At 43.4% G+C, this 17,512-nt stretch overlaps 1 protein-coding gene across 5 annotated transcripts in view; it reads right to left on the reverse strand.

The window, feature by feature from the left end:
• dlgap1b (discs, large (Drosophila) homolog-associated protein 1b) overlaps positions 1-17,512 on the reverse strand; it is a 231,801-nt gene that overhangs the window by 80,335 nt on the left and 133,954 nt on the right. For all 5 annotated transcript variants that reach the window (XR_003863768.2, XM_065019543.1, XM_029661525.2 and 2 more), the window contains exon 6: positions 9,231-9,483. Coding sequence is in view for 4 of the 5 variants with exons in the window: in XM_065019543.1 (XP_064875615.1) it covers positions 9,231-9,483 (253 nt within the window). In the remaining variant the exon portion in view is untranslated. The remainder of the gene's footprint in view (positions 1-9,230; positions 9,484-17,512) is intronic.

Below are 17,512 nucleotides of genomic sequence, written 5' to 3' on the forward strand. Positions count from 1 at the left end.
TATTAATTCAAAAGAATTTAGAGCCAAGAAATCTCTGTATGATTTTTTGACCAGGTAACTAACAAATGATTTTGGATTATTGAGGAAACTTTACTGTAACATATTTGACTTTCCAAAGCTTTGACCCTCACATTCAAATATCTGAGCGAGCAGATGGCCAATCCACAGTAACCGACAGCAACACCGTGAAGCCGAGAGATGGGTCTTTGAACGTCATAACAGACGCTCCCCACATTAGGCCTTCCATGTATCAATATCACAAGGAGTTTTGAATGAGCTTCACTGATGCACTCTCAATATGGCCTTCATACCTCCTGTTGCCTTCCTCTAGCTCTGATAGAGGTAGTTGTACTGCAAGGCAGTAGGAGGTGAGGCAATGTGCCATTCTCAGTGTCCTTAATCACACAATTCTGGTCAAAAGTAGTGTGCTACGTAGGGAAAATGCTGCCAGGGACACAACCTTAGAGACGTTGGAATTCACAGCACGTTCCCCATAAACAGAGACAGGGGACTGCCAAAATCGCTATGCTAAACCAAGCCCCTAGGGGCAGTGTTGACCAGCCTTGACCTCAAATACCAACTCTTACACAGACTTACACAGACTCACATAACATTGACTCTAAAAGTACATTTTGAAGCTTTACAGGCCTAACTCCATGTTCATGCAGCAGATCAGATTAAAAGTATTTTTTTTTCGAAACCCTTTTTGCAACAAAATATCATAGTTATCAGGAGTTCAAACAAACAGAGAATGTCATGTTAGAACACCAGCAGTGCCCACATGCACGGCACACCGGCACATGCACCGCCTAAAGTGACGTAGCAGTACACAAATGTCTGTGTTACTTTTAGAACTACTATTTATTACAAATAAAAAAACAAATACCTTATTTATTTGGGTATTAAGACCCTTTGCTTATGAGACTCAAAATTGAGCCAGGTGCATCCTGATGCTTCTACAACTTCAACTCAGTAAAAGGCACACGACAGCCCACTTGGAGTTTGCCAAAAGGCACCTAAAGGACGACTCAGACCATGAGAATCAAGATTCTCTGGTCTGATGAAATCAAGATTGAACGCTTTGCCCTGAATGCCAAAGTGTCACGTCTGGAGGAAACCTGGCACCATGCCTTCGGTGAAGCATGGTGGTGGCAGAATCATGCTGTTGGGATATTTTTCAACGGCAGGGCCTGGGAGACTAGTCAGGATCGAGAGAAAGATGAACAGAGCAAAGTACAGAGGGATCCTTGATGAAAACCTGCTCCAGAGCGCTCAGGACCTCAGACTGGAGTAAAAGTTTACCTTCCAACAGGACAACGACCCTAAGCACACAGCCAAGACAACACAGGAATGGCTTCGGGACAAGTTTCTGAATGTCCTTGAGTGGCCCAGCCAGAGACCGGACTTGAACCTGTTTGAACATCTCTGGAGAGACCTGAAAATAGCTGTGCAGCGACGCTCCCCATCCAACCTGACAGAGCTTGAGAGGATCTGCAGAAAAGAATGGGAGAAACTCCCCAAATACAGGTGTGCCATGCTTGTAGCGTCATACCCAAGAAGACTCAAGGCTGTAATCTCTGTAAGGTGCTTCAACAAAGTACTGAGTAAAGGGTCTGAATACTTATGTAAATGTGATATTTCTAAAAACCTGTTTCTGCTTTGTCATTATAGGGTATTGTGTGTAGATTGATGGAATCCATGTTAGAATTAGGCTGTAACGTAACAAAATGTGGGAAAAGCCAAAGGGTCTGAAGACTTTCCGAATGCACCGTATTTAAAGCTTATGGACAGAGTGCAAATTACGGGGGGTGGGGGGGGGGGCGACGACTGTTTTTCAGTCCCCTTTTAGGTGTCCTGTCTTTTCTTTCTATAAAAAAAATGTCTTAAAAAAAAAAGCAAGACAACAACTAATTCAGGCTACAAAAGTGTAGATCTAACGGCAATCGTCGTATGTAATTGTACTTTTGATGTTTTGTAATGGCGGGTGGGCAGTGCACTGTATGGATGCTGGAATTGTTTTGGAGTGGACCAACATGTGCAGGTATTGAATTGAATTTATTTTGAGCAACAGACACATATACTCTGGGTCCACATTTGTTGTATATCACTTGAAAGTATGAATCAAAACGCTCGTTTCCTCGATGGTAAAAACAATAACACAAGACAAAATGACAAACAACCATAAATACATTCATTTATATTGACATCCTGAAAAGTGTCACTATTCACTGCACTTCACCCTAACCTTAAATCAACCATATTACTTTCACATTAAAACAATCTATTATTATTATTATTATTATTATTATTATTATTATTATTATTGCACAACATACCAATCATTCAAATAAATACACCTGACCAGCAGTAGGGGGCACAAGGGTCAGTGGAGGGGTTTCTCTTACTTAGACAACCTTGTCCCAATGAAAAACTTTGCCTGCTTTTAAAGCTATTTTTACTTTTTATTTGCTCGATCTCCAAGGGAAGGCTATTCCATAGACAAATGCCTGTATGGAAAAACGTGCTCCTCGCAGTACTGTTTACTCTTGGGATTGTACAAGACATAACACTAGCTCTGTTATTGTGACTGTGTTGGTTATAGACCATATCAATGCGGTTTTTCATGTAACCTGGGGCACGATCGTTTAAGATGTCAAACACGTGATTAAGTTTAAGTTGGTTCACTCTGGACTCCAAAGGCAACAAGCCCACCTCCCGGAACTCCTGTACCCCTATGTGGGTCCTTGGGGGGGACATTCAGCATATACCTGAAAACATTATTTTGTATGACCTGCAATCTCTTTTTCAGCTTTTTTGATAGCCCACTATACAAAGCAGAGCAGGCATAATCAAAATGACACTGAATCAAGGTTCAGACAAGCAGTTTCAAGAAGGTAGCCTCCTTCTTGAAGTGATTTGTTTGACAATCAGATGAAAACATCATGACAGATTGTGTTCATGCCACATTAAAAGGTAATGCATTTTTTACCGTTAAATGACTTGTCTTTACTATTAGGCCCATAAAGAATGCGTACCCACATAGGAAGTCCCGTGAAAAAACTAAGACTCACGAATGTCAAGGTGTATTTCGCATTCTGCTTATAAACATTGTCCGGTTATGTAATGTGACAAAGTAGCTCTCTGATGCAAGAACAGGCATTCACCATTTTAGTAAAGCAAAGGGCTACTGACTAATTCAAGGCCACAGGAATCCCATGGTAGTTCAATATAAAATCAGGAAGCAGACTCTCTCATTGAAACAGGGTAGGAGAAAAAACCTGTGTCCCAAATGGCACCCTATTCCCTATATAGTGCCCTACTTTTAACCAGGGCCCCTGGATACACGGTGGCAGATTTCCCTTGCTTTAGATCTGCATGCAGAAGTAGCTTTAATTGAAGGTCACCTCACAGTGAAGGAATCACTGATTTTACGCCTCTCATTACTGCAAAGTAGGGAAGCTATTTTTTTCTGTCAGATGTAGAGGAAGGAGATGAAGAAATGAGGAGAGGTGATGAGCAGCCTTCTATCTACCAACCAGATTAAACAGAAGAACAAGGCTGCGGTTCAAATGGCACCCTATTCCCAACATAGTGCACCACTGATTTGGGCTCTGGGAGGCAGCCAGGATAAGTGAAGACAGATGTAGGATGTAAGTGGTGTAAGATTTGACTGGAGGTCGGACCAGTGTAGAAGGAGACTGGGGGTTTAAGGCGGTTTAAATCCTCACATTACCAGATTGGTATGGATTTTTCCCCGCAGATTTAAGAGAAGAATCACCACAGCTTTATTAAACCCAACCCAAGGAGCTGATGCCATGACCAACATTCCTATCCCGGGCCAGACCAAATGGCACCCTATTTGCTATATCGCGCAAACAATTTTACCAGCACTCCATTGGCCCTGGTGAAAAGCAGTGCTCTACATAAGGAAACAGGCTGGTGTTTGGGACGCAGGGAACTGTACCTGATATAACTGAGGGAAAAGTGAAGTGGGAGAGAGCATCAATTAAACACTACATTTTTTTAACAGAATAGATCAAAAGATCCACTCTTATTTTGAATTCCTTTCTTCTGCTTTGAGGGTCAAAATGATCATACATAGTCATACGGATTGCAGTGTGGTAGGTGGGTTTGACGACAGATTAGCATCTGCGTCTTGTGGTCAGAAAGTGACTTCTTTCTGTGTGCTTTGAACCAAAATACACCTTCTGGTACTGGGCAACTTCTTTCTCCTCTTTCCATCCTTCACAGACGACATGCAATATTTTCTCCACCGTGCCAAATTTTTCCCACTCGCCCTGCCCGCGTCCCAAATGGCACCCTATTCCCTTCAGAGGGCTTTCTTTTTGACCCTGCCCTGGTCAAAAGTAGTGCACCATAAAAGGGAATAGGGTGCCATGTGGCACACATCCTCTGTATGCCTCCCGGCAGGTAACCTGTGAAATGTCGATGCTTTGTGCTCCACCTGTCTGTGAGTCGGTGGGTTTTGTGTTCGTAAGTGTGTTTGTGTGTTTGAGAGGGTATTTTTTTGATTGCATGTCTGCTTCTCTTGCTTCTTTAGGATGGCTTCTCTCTGGAACACTCTCAGAGGAGAAAGAGGGTGGGAAGAAGAATGCATATTCCATCATGTCCGTACGATGACGAGGTATTTTGTGTGAGCCAATGTTTTTATTTTATTGTGAGTCATCCGTTGATGGATGCATGAACTGTATGTGCACAAATTGTCCGTCTTTTTATGCAACTTGTGTGATTTGATGGAGAGAAAGAAAAGAAAAATGTATGAATGCACATACTATTTCCTCCTTTTTCACGAGTCTCTGTGTGGCCGAGCCTTAGTCTGCAGGTGTGGGTTTTTATCATCATGGCACAGTCAAAACTTGACTGACCGCTCAGTGGTGTTGTATGGACTGATATTTACTGCAAAAAGCATATTTGGGTGCTTTCCCCCTTCTATAACCTTCCAAAAATAACATTACTGTCTTCTCGCAGCACTCAGGATGAGCGAGATAGATAGATAGATATAGAGAGTGTGCAATAAATACTATTTTGTCCCGACATGAGCCTCTCTGTGTGCTTCTGTCTAAAAGACTGAGTGACTGAGAAAGACTGTCCTACTACCTAATCCTGTAATTCAACAGAATGACATTGAGAGCAAAGCCAACCTGAGCCCAGTGAGTGATACAGAGCTAAACACTTCTGCGTCCCAAAATGGCACTCTAATCCCTGTATAGTGCACTACTTTTGACCGGGGCCCACAGGGAATCCTATAGAGCGCTGCTCAAAAGTAGTGAACTATCTAGAGAACAGGGTGCCTTTTGGGACACGCCTGGTGTCTGCTGGGGTGACACTGCGGTACGTCTCGTTCAGAGAGACCCACTACCTTTGGTTGTCAGCATGAATCTACCTAACTAGTACTTACTGTGAGATGTATCATCCCACATGGCACCCTATTTCCTTTATAGTGCACTACTTTCAGAGGGCCCCGTAGGTGTCTGGAGTAGTGCACGGTGTACAGGGAATAGGGTGGCATTTGCGAGACAACCAATGATATCAACTACGCTGCTGCCCTTCTAACTGGCGTCTTTGGTAGAAACAGAACAGGCTCCTGGCTTTGGAATACATTTTCATGAGTTATACACAACATACTGTAGCAACCCTTGCCTTGATAGACTGGTTACCATCTCCCTCGAAGTCGATTAACCCGGTTGGAGCAGTGGTTAGTTAGCGAGTTTGCCTACAGTCTGGTGTTTGAACCCCACAAGCGGGGTTGGCTATCGCCGTTCACTACAATACTGTACATTATAGTTCCCATCTATTATGTATTCTACTGCCTGAAGGACAAATTCTGACAGCAGCACTGTCACATGCCAGGTTCTTTCTGAACACCATTTAGCATTCTTGTCTTTCAGTGGGGGGGTTTAGCCTGCGACATATATGTGTCTTATCTCTGAACCTGCAGGGGCTGCACGCAGGCTGCTTCCCACCATGGCACCCTCTGCAACCTGTGTGTGTGTGTGTGTGTGTGTGTGTGTGTGTGTGTGTGCGTGCGCACCCTGCCTGTGTGCATGCGTCTGTGAAGGCAGAGTGAGAAAGGAGGGAAAAAGAAGTAGACAATTATTTAACGTGAGCAAGGACTTAGGAGGGGAGAAGTGAGGATGTGATGAATTACAAAGTGCCAGCGCCATGACAGTAATCTGAGCCAATCCCCTACTGCGCCTGGCTTTTTAGTGCTTAATAATGTTATGACTGACACCACACCCTCTACCTCTCGACTCGCTTTCTCTCAGTCTCCCCCGCTTCTTCCTTTCTTCTCTCTATGGGGACGTGTTCAACTTAGATCGACCCAGAATCCCCTGCAGTGAATTAAGGCCAGGGGTCTATCAGACTGAGACACACAGCCAGTCAAATCAAAGTTTTCCATCACAGAACCAATCAAACACCCAATCAAAGCACCGAGCACTGCTACAACCAAAGGCTCTCGTCGATAACAAACTACACCGCTTTTTAACGAAGCGCTCCAGGCTCACCATATAGTTCCAGTGTCACATGATCACATGATCACATGACTCAATCTGGGTCGCCTAAATTGATGTGAATTAAATGGCCAACAGCTGTTGCTGCTTCCGCCAGTCATCCCTCACCCCGCAGCTACCGACAAAATGCTGTCTGTCTGTTTGTCTGGGGCAGGAGGGTGTTGCCTTTACATCCTTAGCAAATTAATATTGATCGACTTCCAGGCAGCTCCTATGATGTAGGGCAGAGGTGTGTGTCTGTCCTTCTGTGTGCGTGTGTGTGTGCGTGTGTGGGGGGTGTTGGTGGATGCTTGTGTGTGGGTGTGGAGCAAAGTTATTATAGAAAAACTTAAACTAAAAATAATCATGACATTTTTTTATTAACAAACTAAAACTATACCGAAACGATTATATTTGACTCCAAAACTAACTCAAATACAATGAAACCATTAATGTATTATGTTCAGTTTTCAAGCTATTGGGGTTGTCAAGCTGCTGTTGTTTTTTTCAAGCTGTTAGGATTTTCAAGCTGTTGAACCTGGCAGGTAAATGCAGCTTGGAGATGGCGATGTTTCAGATTATGCCTAGCTTGTTCATCGCTATCACTAGCTATCAGGGGGGAAAAATCACCTGGGCAGCTATCTTAATTCTTCTTACGTACTACTAAAGCTAAAAAGCATTGCATTTGTGTCGACATGGGCGAGAGATTCCTTCCACCATATATTTTTTTTAACCAGTCTTGATGTTATTCCTTCTAAATCACACTGAGATTGACTTAAACCTAAGCTAACCTATGACCCGGCCCATCAACTTATGTATTACTGCCCTCCAGTTGCAAGAAGTGACATCCCCAAAAACACACAAAACTATACAACCCCATTGGCCCCTAGCCTCCCACGCATGCTTTCTGTCCCTAACACTAAAACTGAAACTAAATCATGTGTGTGTCTGTGTGTGCACACACAAATGTGTGTGTGTGTGTGTGTGTCTGCATGACAAAACATGATCAAATACCACCTGTACTTGATCATGTTTTATCTGTCTCCTGCTCCCAGACCAGACCAGACGTCTGGCCCACCAGCAAGTAGAGTTCATGCCAATAGCACTTGATGTGATGAATGATGTCCCTCTCGCCTCCTCTTCCTCTGTGACTAGAGCTCTGTGTTCCCGAATGGCACTTTATTCCCTATATAGTGCACTACTCAAAAGTAGTGCATGGCCCAAGTATTGCACTATGCAGGGAATAGGGTCCCGTTTGGGATGCAACCTACATGCAGGGAATAGGGTGCCATTTGGGATGTAACCTACTAGAGTCCGGGAGGGGCTACCCTCTATCACAAATCTCTCCTCGCAGAGATCAATATTACCCAAACAAGAAACGCAAACATCAAATTCCTCCTCCAGCCTTCACTGCCTTATAATTGTGTGTTTATTTTAAATAAACACGTGGCGAATCTCCGGATGACCTTACCTCATACTCTTCCCACTGACTTAGTAAAATACATTGTTATCCTCCGCTGCCTTGGGAGGGAAAAGGGAATCAAACGGAGCAGAATTTGAAATGGCACTAAATGAATGTTTGCGCTGAATCACGAGGAGTGCCTTTAACTTGACTGAACAGGTTTTGCCATCCTTACAATCTGCGCTAAATGGTTTTAATTAGCTGACTGTAACCTCGTTGGCTGGGTGGAAGAAAGAACTGCCTTTTAATCGGGGATAATTAAAGAAAGAGAGATTAATGCACTCAGGCTCTGAGTGCCTACAATTTTCTTTACCTTTATTTAACTTTTCAATGACAGCATAGGAACAGTGGGTTAACTCCCTGTTCAGGGGCAGAACAACAGATTTGTACCTTGTCAGCTCGGGGATATGAACTTGCAACCTTCCAGTTACTAGACCAACGCTCTAACCACTAGGCTGCCCTGCCACCCCAATGCAAGATGGTGAATTTTTATGGAGGAAAAAATAGACAAAGTAAACTCGGAACGCCAACACCACTCAACATCAATACTGCATGCAGCCCATGCACTAATGTTCTAGTTCAATGCTTTACTGGACGAGAGGCAGAGCGCTAAAATAAGGGCCCCATACAGACTTCGATCTGCAGGAACAATCTCTTAAAGGTAGGCCCAGTAGAGATACAGACACAGTTCTGCACAGAGGAGATCTAATATTTATAAGGTGATGTTCTGAGGCTTTGGTGTGTGTGTGTGTGTGTGTGTGTGTGTGTGTGTGTGTGCGTGCGTGCGTGTGCCCTTTGCAATCTCAACTCCTCTGCCCACTGCTGAGATGTCTACAGTATGAAAGACGACCTGTGCTGTATGGACTAAGCTGTCAGTGTATTTACACATGCAACGCTAATCCAATTGATGTCCCTTTACATTAGCAGTGCAATAGTACATGCATAATGCATTATATACATGTCTATGTATAATACACAAGCAATTGTATTAGTATCAAATTATACAATTATGTACTCTCATTTTGCTCATCTTTATCAAGAGATCCAATCATTCTGGACCGCACTGTACATTGTATACATGTCCTATGCAAATTTGGACAAGTACTGTACGTATGCTTGGTTTCAATACTGCATGTGTTGTACCTAGAGTCTGGGTTGAACTGCTAGGTAGCTAAAGTTTTGTTGTATCGCTATGGCACATAATGTGTGTGTTTGTGTGTGTACAGTGTGAGTGAGTGTGAGTGTGTGTGACTGACCTGTGCTGCTCTGGATGGTCCTAACGGTGGTGGTCGTCCGGGGGGGTGGGATAGCCCTCATGTTGCCCCCCACCATGCCCTCCTCATCTTGGGAGCAAGAACCCTTCTCGATTGCACGGACGTAGCTGTGGCTTCGCATACGGAAGCAGCCCGACATGGGGAGGTCCAGGGCATCCACCGCCTGGGACTCCATCTCACTGAAGACGGACTCGCACACTGCTTCGATCTGCCCGTTTACCTCCAACTCGCTCACCTGCAGGGGGGCAACAGACCCGCACATACAGGAAACGGGGAAAAACAGGTTAGAGAGACCTAAGCCAGCACGAAGCCCCACATCTCCCCAGAGAGAAGCCTTGTACACAAGGGTTGAAACATATATTCAGGGATTTTGAGGAATCCAAAAGACACAAAGAAATGTACAAAACAATCGGACAAAGTACTTAGTGCAGAGGGGAGGAAAGTTGTGGGGTGAAAGTTCACGGGCCATCCAAGTGCAGTGCTGTAGGGGTGTGTCGGCAAAACACATAGGAAGGGTGTATGTGTCTCTCCATGTCTACAGGAGGGAAAACTCACAACTTGTCTAAACAAGTGTCACAACATTGGAGAACTAAACTAAGGGAAAGTGTGTGTAGTGGTTGTATTGTCTTCACAGTCTCCGACAGCACTCCACACAAACCAAAAGTGTCCAAGGTGGACTTTTATTCTTCTAGCCTACTAGATTTGCATGGAAGGAGAAAAGAGGGAGCATGGGATATGTAGGGTACCTGGGTGAAATTTGCATGGAAGGAGAAAAGAGGGAGCATGGGAGATGTAGGGTACCTGGGTGAAATGTGCATGGAAGGAGAAAAGAGGGAGCATGGGAGATGTAGGGTACCTGGGTGAAATCTGCATGGAAGGAGAAAAGAGGGAGCATGGGAGATGTAGGGTACCTGGGTGAAATGTGCATGGAAGGAGAAAAGAGGGAGCATGGGAGATGTAGGGTACCTGGGTGAATTGTGACCGGGGGTTTAGCAGGATATGAAGGAGAGGAGGGAGGAAGACTTGACTGGGAGCTTGAGACAACGTGTTGGATTGGGGGCAGGTGATTGGCAGGAGAGGGCTGCAGAATATGTGTGGTAGATAGGAAGAGAGCTTGTGTGGTGTTAGATATATAATGTCATAGATAGGAAAGGAGCTGTTAGAGAGCTGTGAGCCTCCAGGGCCTTCTGTCATTTAGTCTAAGGCTATGGTGTGACCACCATCTCTCAGTGACTCATACGCAGACATTCTCATGTGCATTTATACTCATGTGTATTATTGACTGTATGTTTGTTTTACTCCATGTGTAACTCTGTGTCGCTGTATCTGTCGAACTGCTTTGCTTTATCTTGGCCAGGTCGCAATTGTAAATGAGAACGTGTTCTCAACTTGCCTACCTGGTTAAATAAAGGTGAAATAAATAAACATTTGCACGGTCATTTAAAAATAAAAATAAATCATGTTTGCTCAAAACCACTCCCATCATTATCAAATTTCCCAGCATGCACTATTGCAGGTTGATTTTCTTAATGGTCTGTTTCAATACCTGCGTTTGCATGTACTTTGAGTGGTTGATTTATCTTATGCTACACTAACAACATGCAATTTTCTAAACTAATTCAATCTGTTACTAGTTGGACTTACTGAGAAGGCTGCTCCAGTGTATAGGGGGACAGGTAGCCTAGCGGTTAAGAGTGCTGGGCCAGTTACCGAAAGGTTGCTGTTTCAAATCTCCAGAAATGATCTGTCAATGTGCTCTTGAGCAAGGCACTTAACCCTAATTGCTTCTGTTAGTCGCTCTGGATACATGTGTCTACTAAAATGTACAAATATGATTTAAAAGGTAGTTTCAAAATTCAATGTCTCCTACAAAGTTCAGATTGTTGGATATCCCCACTCTGGCTGGATTTCAATAGCAATTACACATCATTGTTGGTTAAGGGCTTGTAAGAAAGCATTTCACGGTAAAGTCTACAGCCATTGCATTTTATTTGAATTTTACGTTGAATCAACTTCAATGCTATTTGGTTGAGCAAAGTACCAATCCTATTGCAGATGGTTGCCTTACTATTGTACATGGAACCAACGTATACTTTTTGTTTTACAGCGCGCGCGTACACGTACACACACACACACGTACACACACACACACGTACACACACACACACACACACGCACAAGCCTGAGTGCTTTCCCGTTGTCTTCCTGTATGCTGCAGTCTGGTTGGGCTTTTTGTAGATGTCACTGTGGCTGACAGTCCGCTGCTGCCTGCCTCACACTAAAGACCTATGTGTGTGTGTGTGTGTTGACATGTTTTTGTGTGTGGACATAGTAAACAAACCAAATTTAGACCAACTGGGGACATTTTGTCGGTCCCCACAAGGAAAAAGTGTATTTCTAAGGGGTTTAGGGTTAAGGTTAGAATTAGTGTTAAAAATATGTTTCTTAACGGTTAGTTAACTAGGCAAATCAGTTAAGAACAAATTATTATTTACAATGACGGCATTAGAACAGTGGATTAACTGCCTTGTTCAGGGGCAGAACGACAGATTTGTACTTTGTCAGCTCTGGGATTCAATCTAGCAACCTTTCGGTTACTGGCCCAACACTAACCACTAGGCTACCTGCTGCCCAACTAGGCTACCTGCCTAACTTTAGGAGTTAGGTAAGGTTTATGGTTAAGGTTAGGTTTTGGGGTTAAGGTTAGGGTTTGAGTTAGGGTAATCAATTGTGTGTTCCCACAAGGTTAGTTAAACAATACTATGTGTGTTAAAAAATGCACATTTCGGTAAACGTTGCTGCCGAATAACTGACCCTCATTAACCGTCAACAAATGGTTAAAACATTTTTTACTATCAGAGCTCTATATATAATGACGAGATGCTTATGTTTCCGCACTAACAATTGGAGTCGTCCCAAGGCGGGAAGGCAGGCGACAAGCTTAGGCCCAAAATAAGCGCAGTGAAACTTCTCGCTTCGCCCTCTTCCCCTCTGATACTATGTATGCATACAAGGACTGAACGATTTTCATTAAGAGCCTCATTGAAACATGCAACAACAGCCAGCCTAACATCGTACAGTCAAAAGGCCATAGTCTATTATTGAACACGCAGCTCCTGTAATGAAGCAGCTAACAAAACGTCATTTTCAAACATTTGCCAACATGCAATTCGCGGAAAACTGTTCGACACTGCGCACCTAATGTGAGCAGCTCCATATGTCACAGAGATGAACATCTCAGTTAGACATTTAGCAACTACAATGAAGGGTTGCTAATATGACTAGGATTGTGCCTTTGGCTTCAGGACAAAGAAAGTAGATTTGAAATCCAGTAGAACGGGAGAGAAATGCTGGTTAAAATGGCATGTCTGCCGCCACGTTTCTATGGATCGATTTTCACGAGGCTACTTTGAAGCGAGGTAAGACACGCCTCCTTATTTGAAGTAAAGTAAAACATTTCAAACCATTATACTGCCTCGAGCTCATATTGCAAAGTGGTGGGTGATGCTCTGATAGTCAACGGTAGGCCGGCTATAGCCTATGCAGCCGAATGGCGAATGGGATGCGCGCTTTACGAGTTGAGATTGATCAATAAAAATATCTCCTTTTTAATCGTGGCCACCAAAGTTTTTAACAAGCGATTGCATTTAGAATTGTTATTTGTTGCGTAATGATTGGGCTCACAGAAGCAGATTTTTGGAGGAGCTACTCTCGCAATATCTTACAGGTGGCAGACTATTCTGCCCCTCAAACTAGGCTCTGTTGCTGTGAGCGTGTGTTAAATCGAATTCATGACGACTAACGAAAATACACACGCGCCAATTTAATTCCACAAAATTATGCAAATTAACCTATAGACCGATAAGCATGACAGGTCAAATGAATTTTTGGCAGCTACCCGATTAACATCCCTATTGTGTGTGTGTGTGTGTGTGTGCGCCTGGGTGTGTGAGCTGGGCTGGATCTGGAGAGGCTAGAGCAGGGAGGGAGGCTTGAATGCCTGAGGGCTCTGTGCCTCTCCCCGTGGGCCCCTGGAGGGCCACATTGTTGGTGCTCCAGCCAGAGGTAGCCCCATCCTCCTCTCCCTCCAAATGAGCGAGGACAGGACCACTACTCACTCTCCGTCACACACACTGTAACATCTTATTTCTGGGATACAGAACTAGTGGCAACTGAGCTGCCATCAACACGAAGGAGACTAAACCTTAACTTTGCTGGAGTATTGAAACACATCATCCCGAGATGTTTTGAAACATTACATGGTGTGTTGTAACACCATTTAATCAAGTGTGCCACACCTTGCCAGGGACAGGGAGCCCTACTGGGAAATGTTGAACGCATTGTGTAGGTGTTTCGAGTTCTGTTGGGTGCAGAATTAGATACATTATAAGCCTCTTAATACTATTTTGGTGTTTCTGGAGTATTTGAATGTTTACAATCGATTTATGTATCTGATCATTTGCCCGTTTAACCCATTTTGACAGCCATTGCTGAGCACTGTGCTCCTTCCACCAACATTAACTAGAGGTTTTACAACAAGCATTGCAGGACACTGTATTTTCCGCTACCATCAAAAATGGTAAATGTGGGAATGGGTCACTCTCATCATTGAATGTCATGTTCCTGAGGGTTTTGATGTCTGTTCATCATGATCCATTACACCTCATGGCGCAACAAGCTGCTTCATATTAATATAGAAGTATATTAGTCTTTCCTCAGACATTGTGTAAAAAAGTTGAATTTACCCAACATCCTCTAAAAACAGAGCCACATGCAAGATAAGAAGTGCAAAGAGATTAAAAACAGACTCCCAATGAGTCCAATGACTCAATTTTAAATCTTTGGTTATCCTCAGAAAATATACTTACTGTAACGGTTTTCTAATGGTGAAGGAGAGTCGGACCAAAATGCAGCGTGTATATTACGATCCATGTTTTAATAAACAAACGTAACACGAATCTAAATACAATTACTACAAAAACAATAAACGTAATGAAAACCGAACCAGCCTATACTGATGTCACCTAACCTAGACAGGAACAAGGACATCAAGACACTAAGGACAATCACCCACAATACAACCAAAGAATATGGCTGCCTAAATATGGTTCCCAATCAGAGACAACGATAACCACCTGCCTCTGATTGAGAACCACTCCAGACAGCCATAGACTTTCGTAGAACACCCTACTAAGCTACAATCCCACTAACATACACACCAAAACCCCCAGACAAAACACACCACAATAGAAAAACTCCATGCCACACCCTGGCCTGACCCAATACATGAAGAAAAACACAAAATACTTAGACCAGGGCGTGACACTTACATTTTGAGCAACATATTCAATTGGATTTATTCTTACATTTTTTGATAAAATTAAATGAACAAAATCACAAAAATTACTTGCATTCACTATTATCAAGTACATTTTTTTTTCTCATTTCAATTCACTCCAGAAAAAAATACAGTGTGGCTGTGTGGTTCAGCGTGTAACATTTCTGTGAAATTCAAATGAAATGTACCATCTTACTGCATCAAGGGTTCAATTCCCACTTCCACCTGTCCCACTTTCAGTCTTTCTCTGTCTACTCCTGTTTCTAATCTGTCTAAATAAAGCACTGAAAAAACATGAATGTGGAATTCCCCCTGAAATATTCTCCACATGCCCTCATCATCAATCAATATTTAGGCTATAAATCATTTGCATTTCTTAATCGTTTGATTGTATGAGAGAGATTTTGTTTTGAGTCTGTGTTTTGATGGAGCCTTTGTCATGCACTGAAACCCCCACAAAGTGTTTTCACAACACTTTTTTAAAATCACAAATATTCAGATTTAAGAAACACTTTGGGTTTTGAACACTTTTGGTTCAGAAAACGTGTTTGCTCACCTCCTTAACACAAAGGACATATGAGCAGATGCTTAAGGTCTACTTTATAAAGCGTGCCACCAGTGCACATGGCAGTAATTGCTTTTAAACAACGGCTGTGAAGCATTACTGTGGCGAGAGACATAAATCACACTGGTTTTCCAAGGTGTGCTACGAGAATTAAGCATCTAGCAGGAAACAATGTATGTTGTATTACACGAAACAGAGCATTCACCATTAGCTGATCTGCTAATGACCAGTGGTGGCTAGAGTTAAGTGAATGGAACGGTATCAAACACATGGTTTCCATAGGGGTCTTGAGTGGCGCAGCGGACTAAGGCACTGCATTTCAGTGCTAGAGGTGTTACTACAGACCCTGGTTTGATTCCAGCCTGTATCACAACCGACCGTGATTAGGAGTCCCATAAGGCGGCGCACAACTGGCCCGGGTTTGGCCGGGGTAGGCCGTCATTGTAAATAAGAATTTGTTCTTTTTTTCTTTCTTTTTTTCTTTCTTTAACCAGGTAGGCCAGTTGAGAACAAGTTCTCATTTACAACTGGGACTTGGCCAAGATAAAGCAAAGCAGTGCAACACAAACAACACAGAGTTACACATGGGATAAATGAATGGACAGTCAATAACACAATAGGAAAGTCTATATACAGTGTGTGCAAATGTAGTAAGATTAGGGAAGCAAAGGCAATAAATAGGCCATAGTGGTGAAATAATTACAATAGAACAATTAAACACTGGAATGATGGATGTGCAGAAGATAAATGTGCAAGTAGAGACACTGGGGTGCAAAGGAGCAACAGAAAAAATAACAATATGAGGATGAGGTAGTTGGATTGGCTATTTACAGATAGGCTGTGTACAGGTGCAATGATCGGTAAGCTGCTCTGACAGCTGATGCTTAAACTTAGTGAGGGAGAGATAAGAATCCAGCTTCAGTGATTTTTGCAATTCGTTCCAGTCATTGGCAGCAGAGAACTGGAAGGAAAGGTGGCCAAAAGTGGAGTTGGCTTTGGGGATGACCAGTGAAATATACCTGCTGGAGCACGTGCTACGGGCGGGGGCTGCTATGGTGACCAGTGAGCTGAGATAAGGCGGGGCTTTACCTAGCAAAGACTTACAGATTACCTGGAGCCAGTGGGTTTGGCTACGAATATGAAGCGAGGGCCAGCCAATGAGAGCATACAGGTCACAGTGGTGGGTAGTATATGGGGCTTTGGTGACAAAACGGATGGCACTGTGATAGACTGCATCCAATTTGCTGAGTAGAGTGTTGGAGGCTATTTTGTAAATTACTTCACCAAAGTCAAGGATTGGTAGTCAGTTTTAGTAGTCAGTTTTATGAGGGTATGTTTAGCAGCATGAGTGAAGGATGCTTTGTTGTGAAATAGGAAGCAAATTCTAGATTTAATTTTGGATTGGAGATGCTTAATGTGAGTCTGGAAGGAGAGTTTACAGTCTAACCAGACACCTAGGTATTTGTAGTTGTCCACATATTCTAAATCAGAAGCGTCCAGAGTAGTGATGCTAGACGGGTGGGCGGGTGTGGGCAGCGATCGGTTGAAGAGCATGCATTTAGTTTTACTTGCATTTAAGAGCAGTTGGAGGCCACAGAAGGAGTGTTGTATGGCATTGAAGCTTGTTTGGTGGTTTGTTAACACAGTGTCCAAAGAAGGGCCAGAAGTATACAGAATGGTGTTGTCTGCGTAGAGGTGGATCAGATAATCACCAGCAGCAAGAGCGACATCATTGATGTATACAGAGAAAAGAGTCGGCTCGAGAATTGAACCCTGTGGCACCCCCATAGAGACTGCCAGAGATCCGGACAACAGGCCCTCTGATTTGACACACTGAACTCTATCTCAGAAGTAGTTGGTGAACCAGGTGAGGCAGTCATTTGAGAAACCAAGGCTGTTGAGTCTGCTGATAAGAATGCGGTGATTGACAGAGTCGAAAGCCTTGGCCAGGTCAATGAATACGGCTGCACAGTATTGTTTCTTCTATCGATGGCGGTTATGATATCGTTTAGGGCCTTGAGCGTGGCTGAGGTGTACCCATGACCAGTTCGGAAACCAGATTGCATAGCGGAGAAGGTACGGTGGGATTCGAAATGGTCGGTGATCTGTTTGTTAACTTGGCTTTCGAAGACTTTAGAAAGGCACTGACTTGCCTCGTTAAAAAAAAATATATATATGTGTTTGGTACCATTTTATTTATTCCGTCAAGCCATTACAATGAGCCATTCTCCCTTTAACAGCCTCCAGTACTTAGGACAACTCCGCAGTCCATGTGCAGTCCTAGCTGTTGAAAATGAAAGCAGTCCTGTTTCAGCTCTAATGAGAGAGCCTAATTGGAATATTTCTCTATGTGTGTCATTG

Source organism: Oncorhynchus nerka, linkage group LG6, assembly GCF_034236695.1.
Source record: "Oncorhynchus nerka isolate Pitt River linkage group LG6, Oner_Uvic_2.0, whole genome shotgun sequence".
Taxonomy (NCBI): Eukaryota; Metazoa; Chordata; class Actinopteri; order Salmoniformes; family Salmonidae; genus Oncorhynchus; species Oncorhynchus nerka.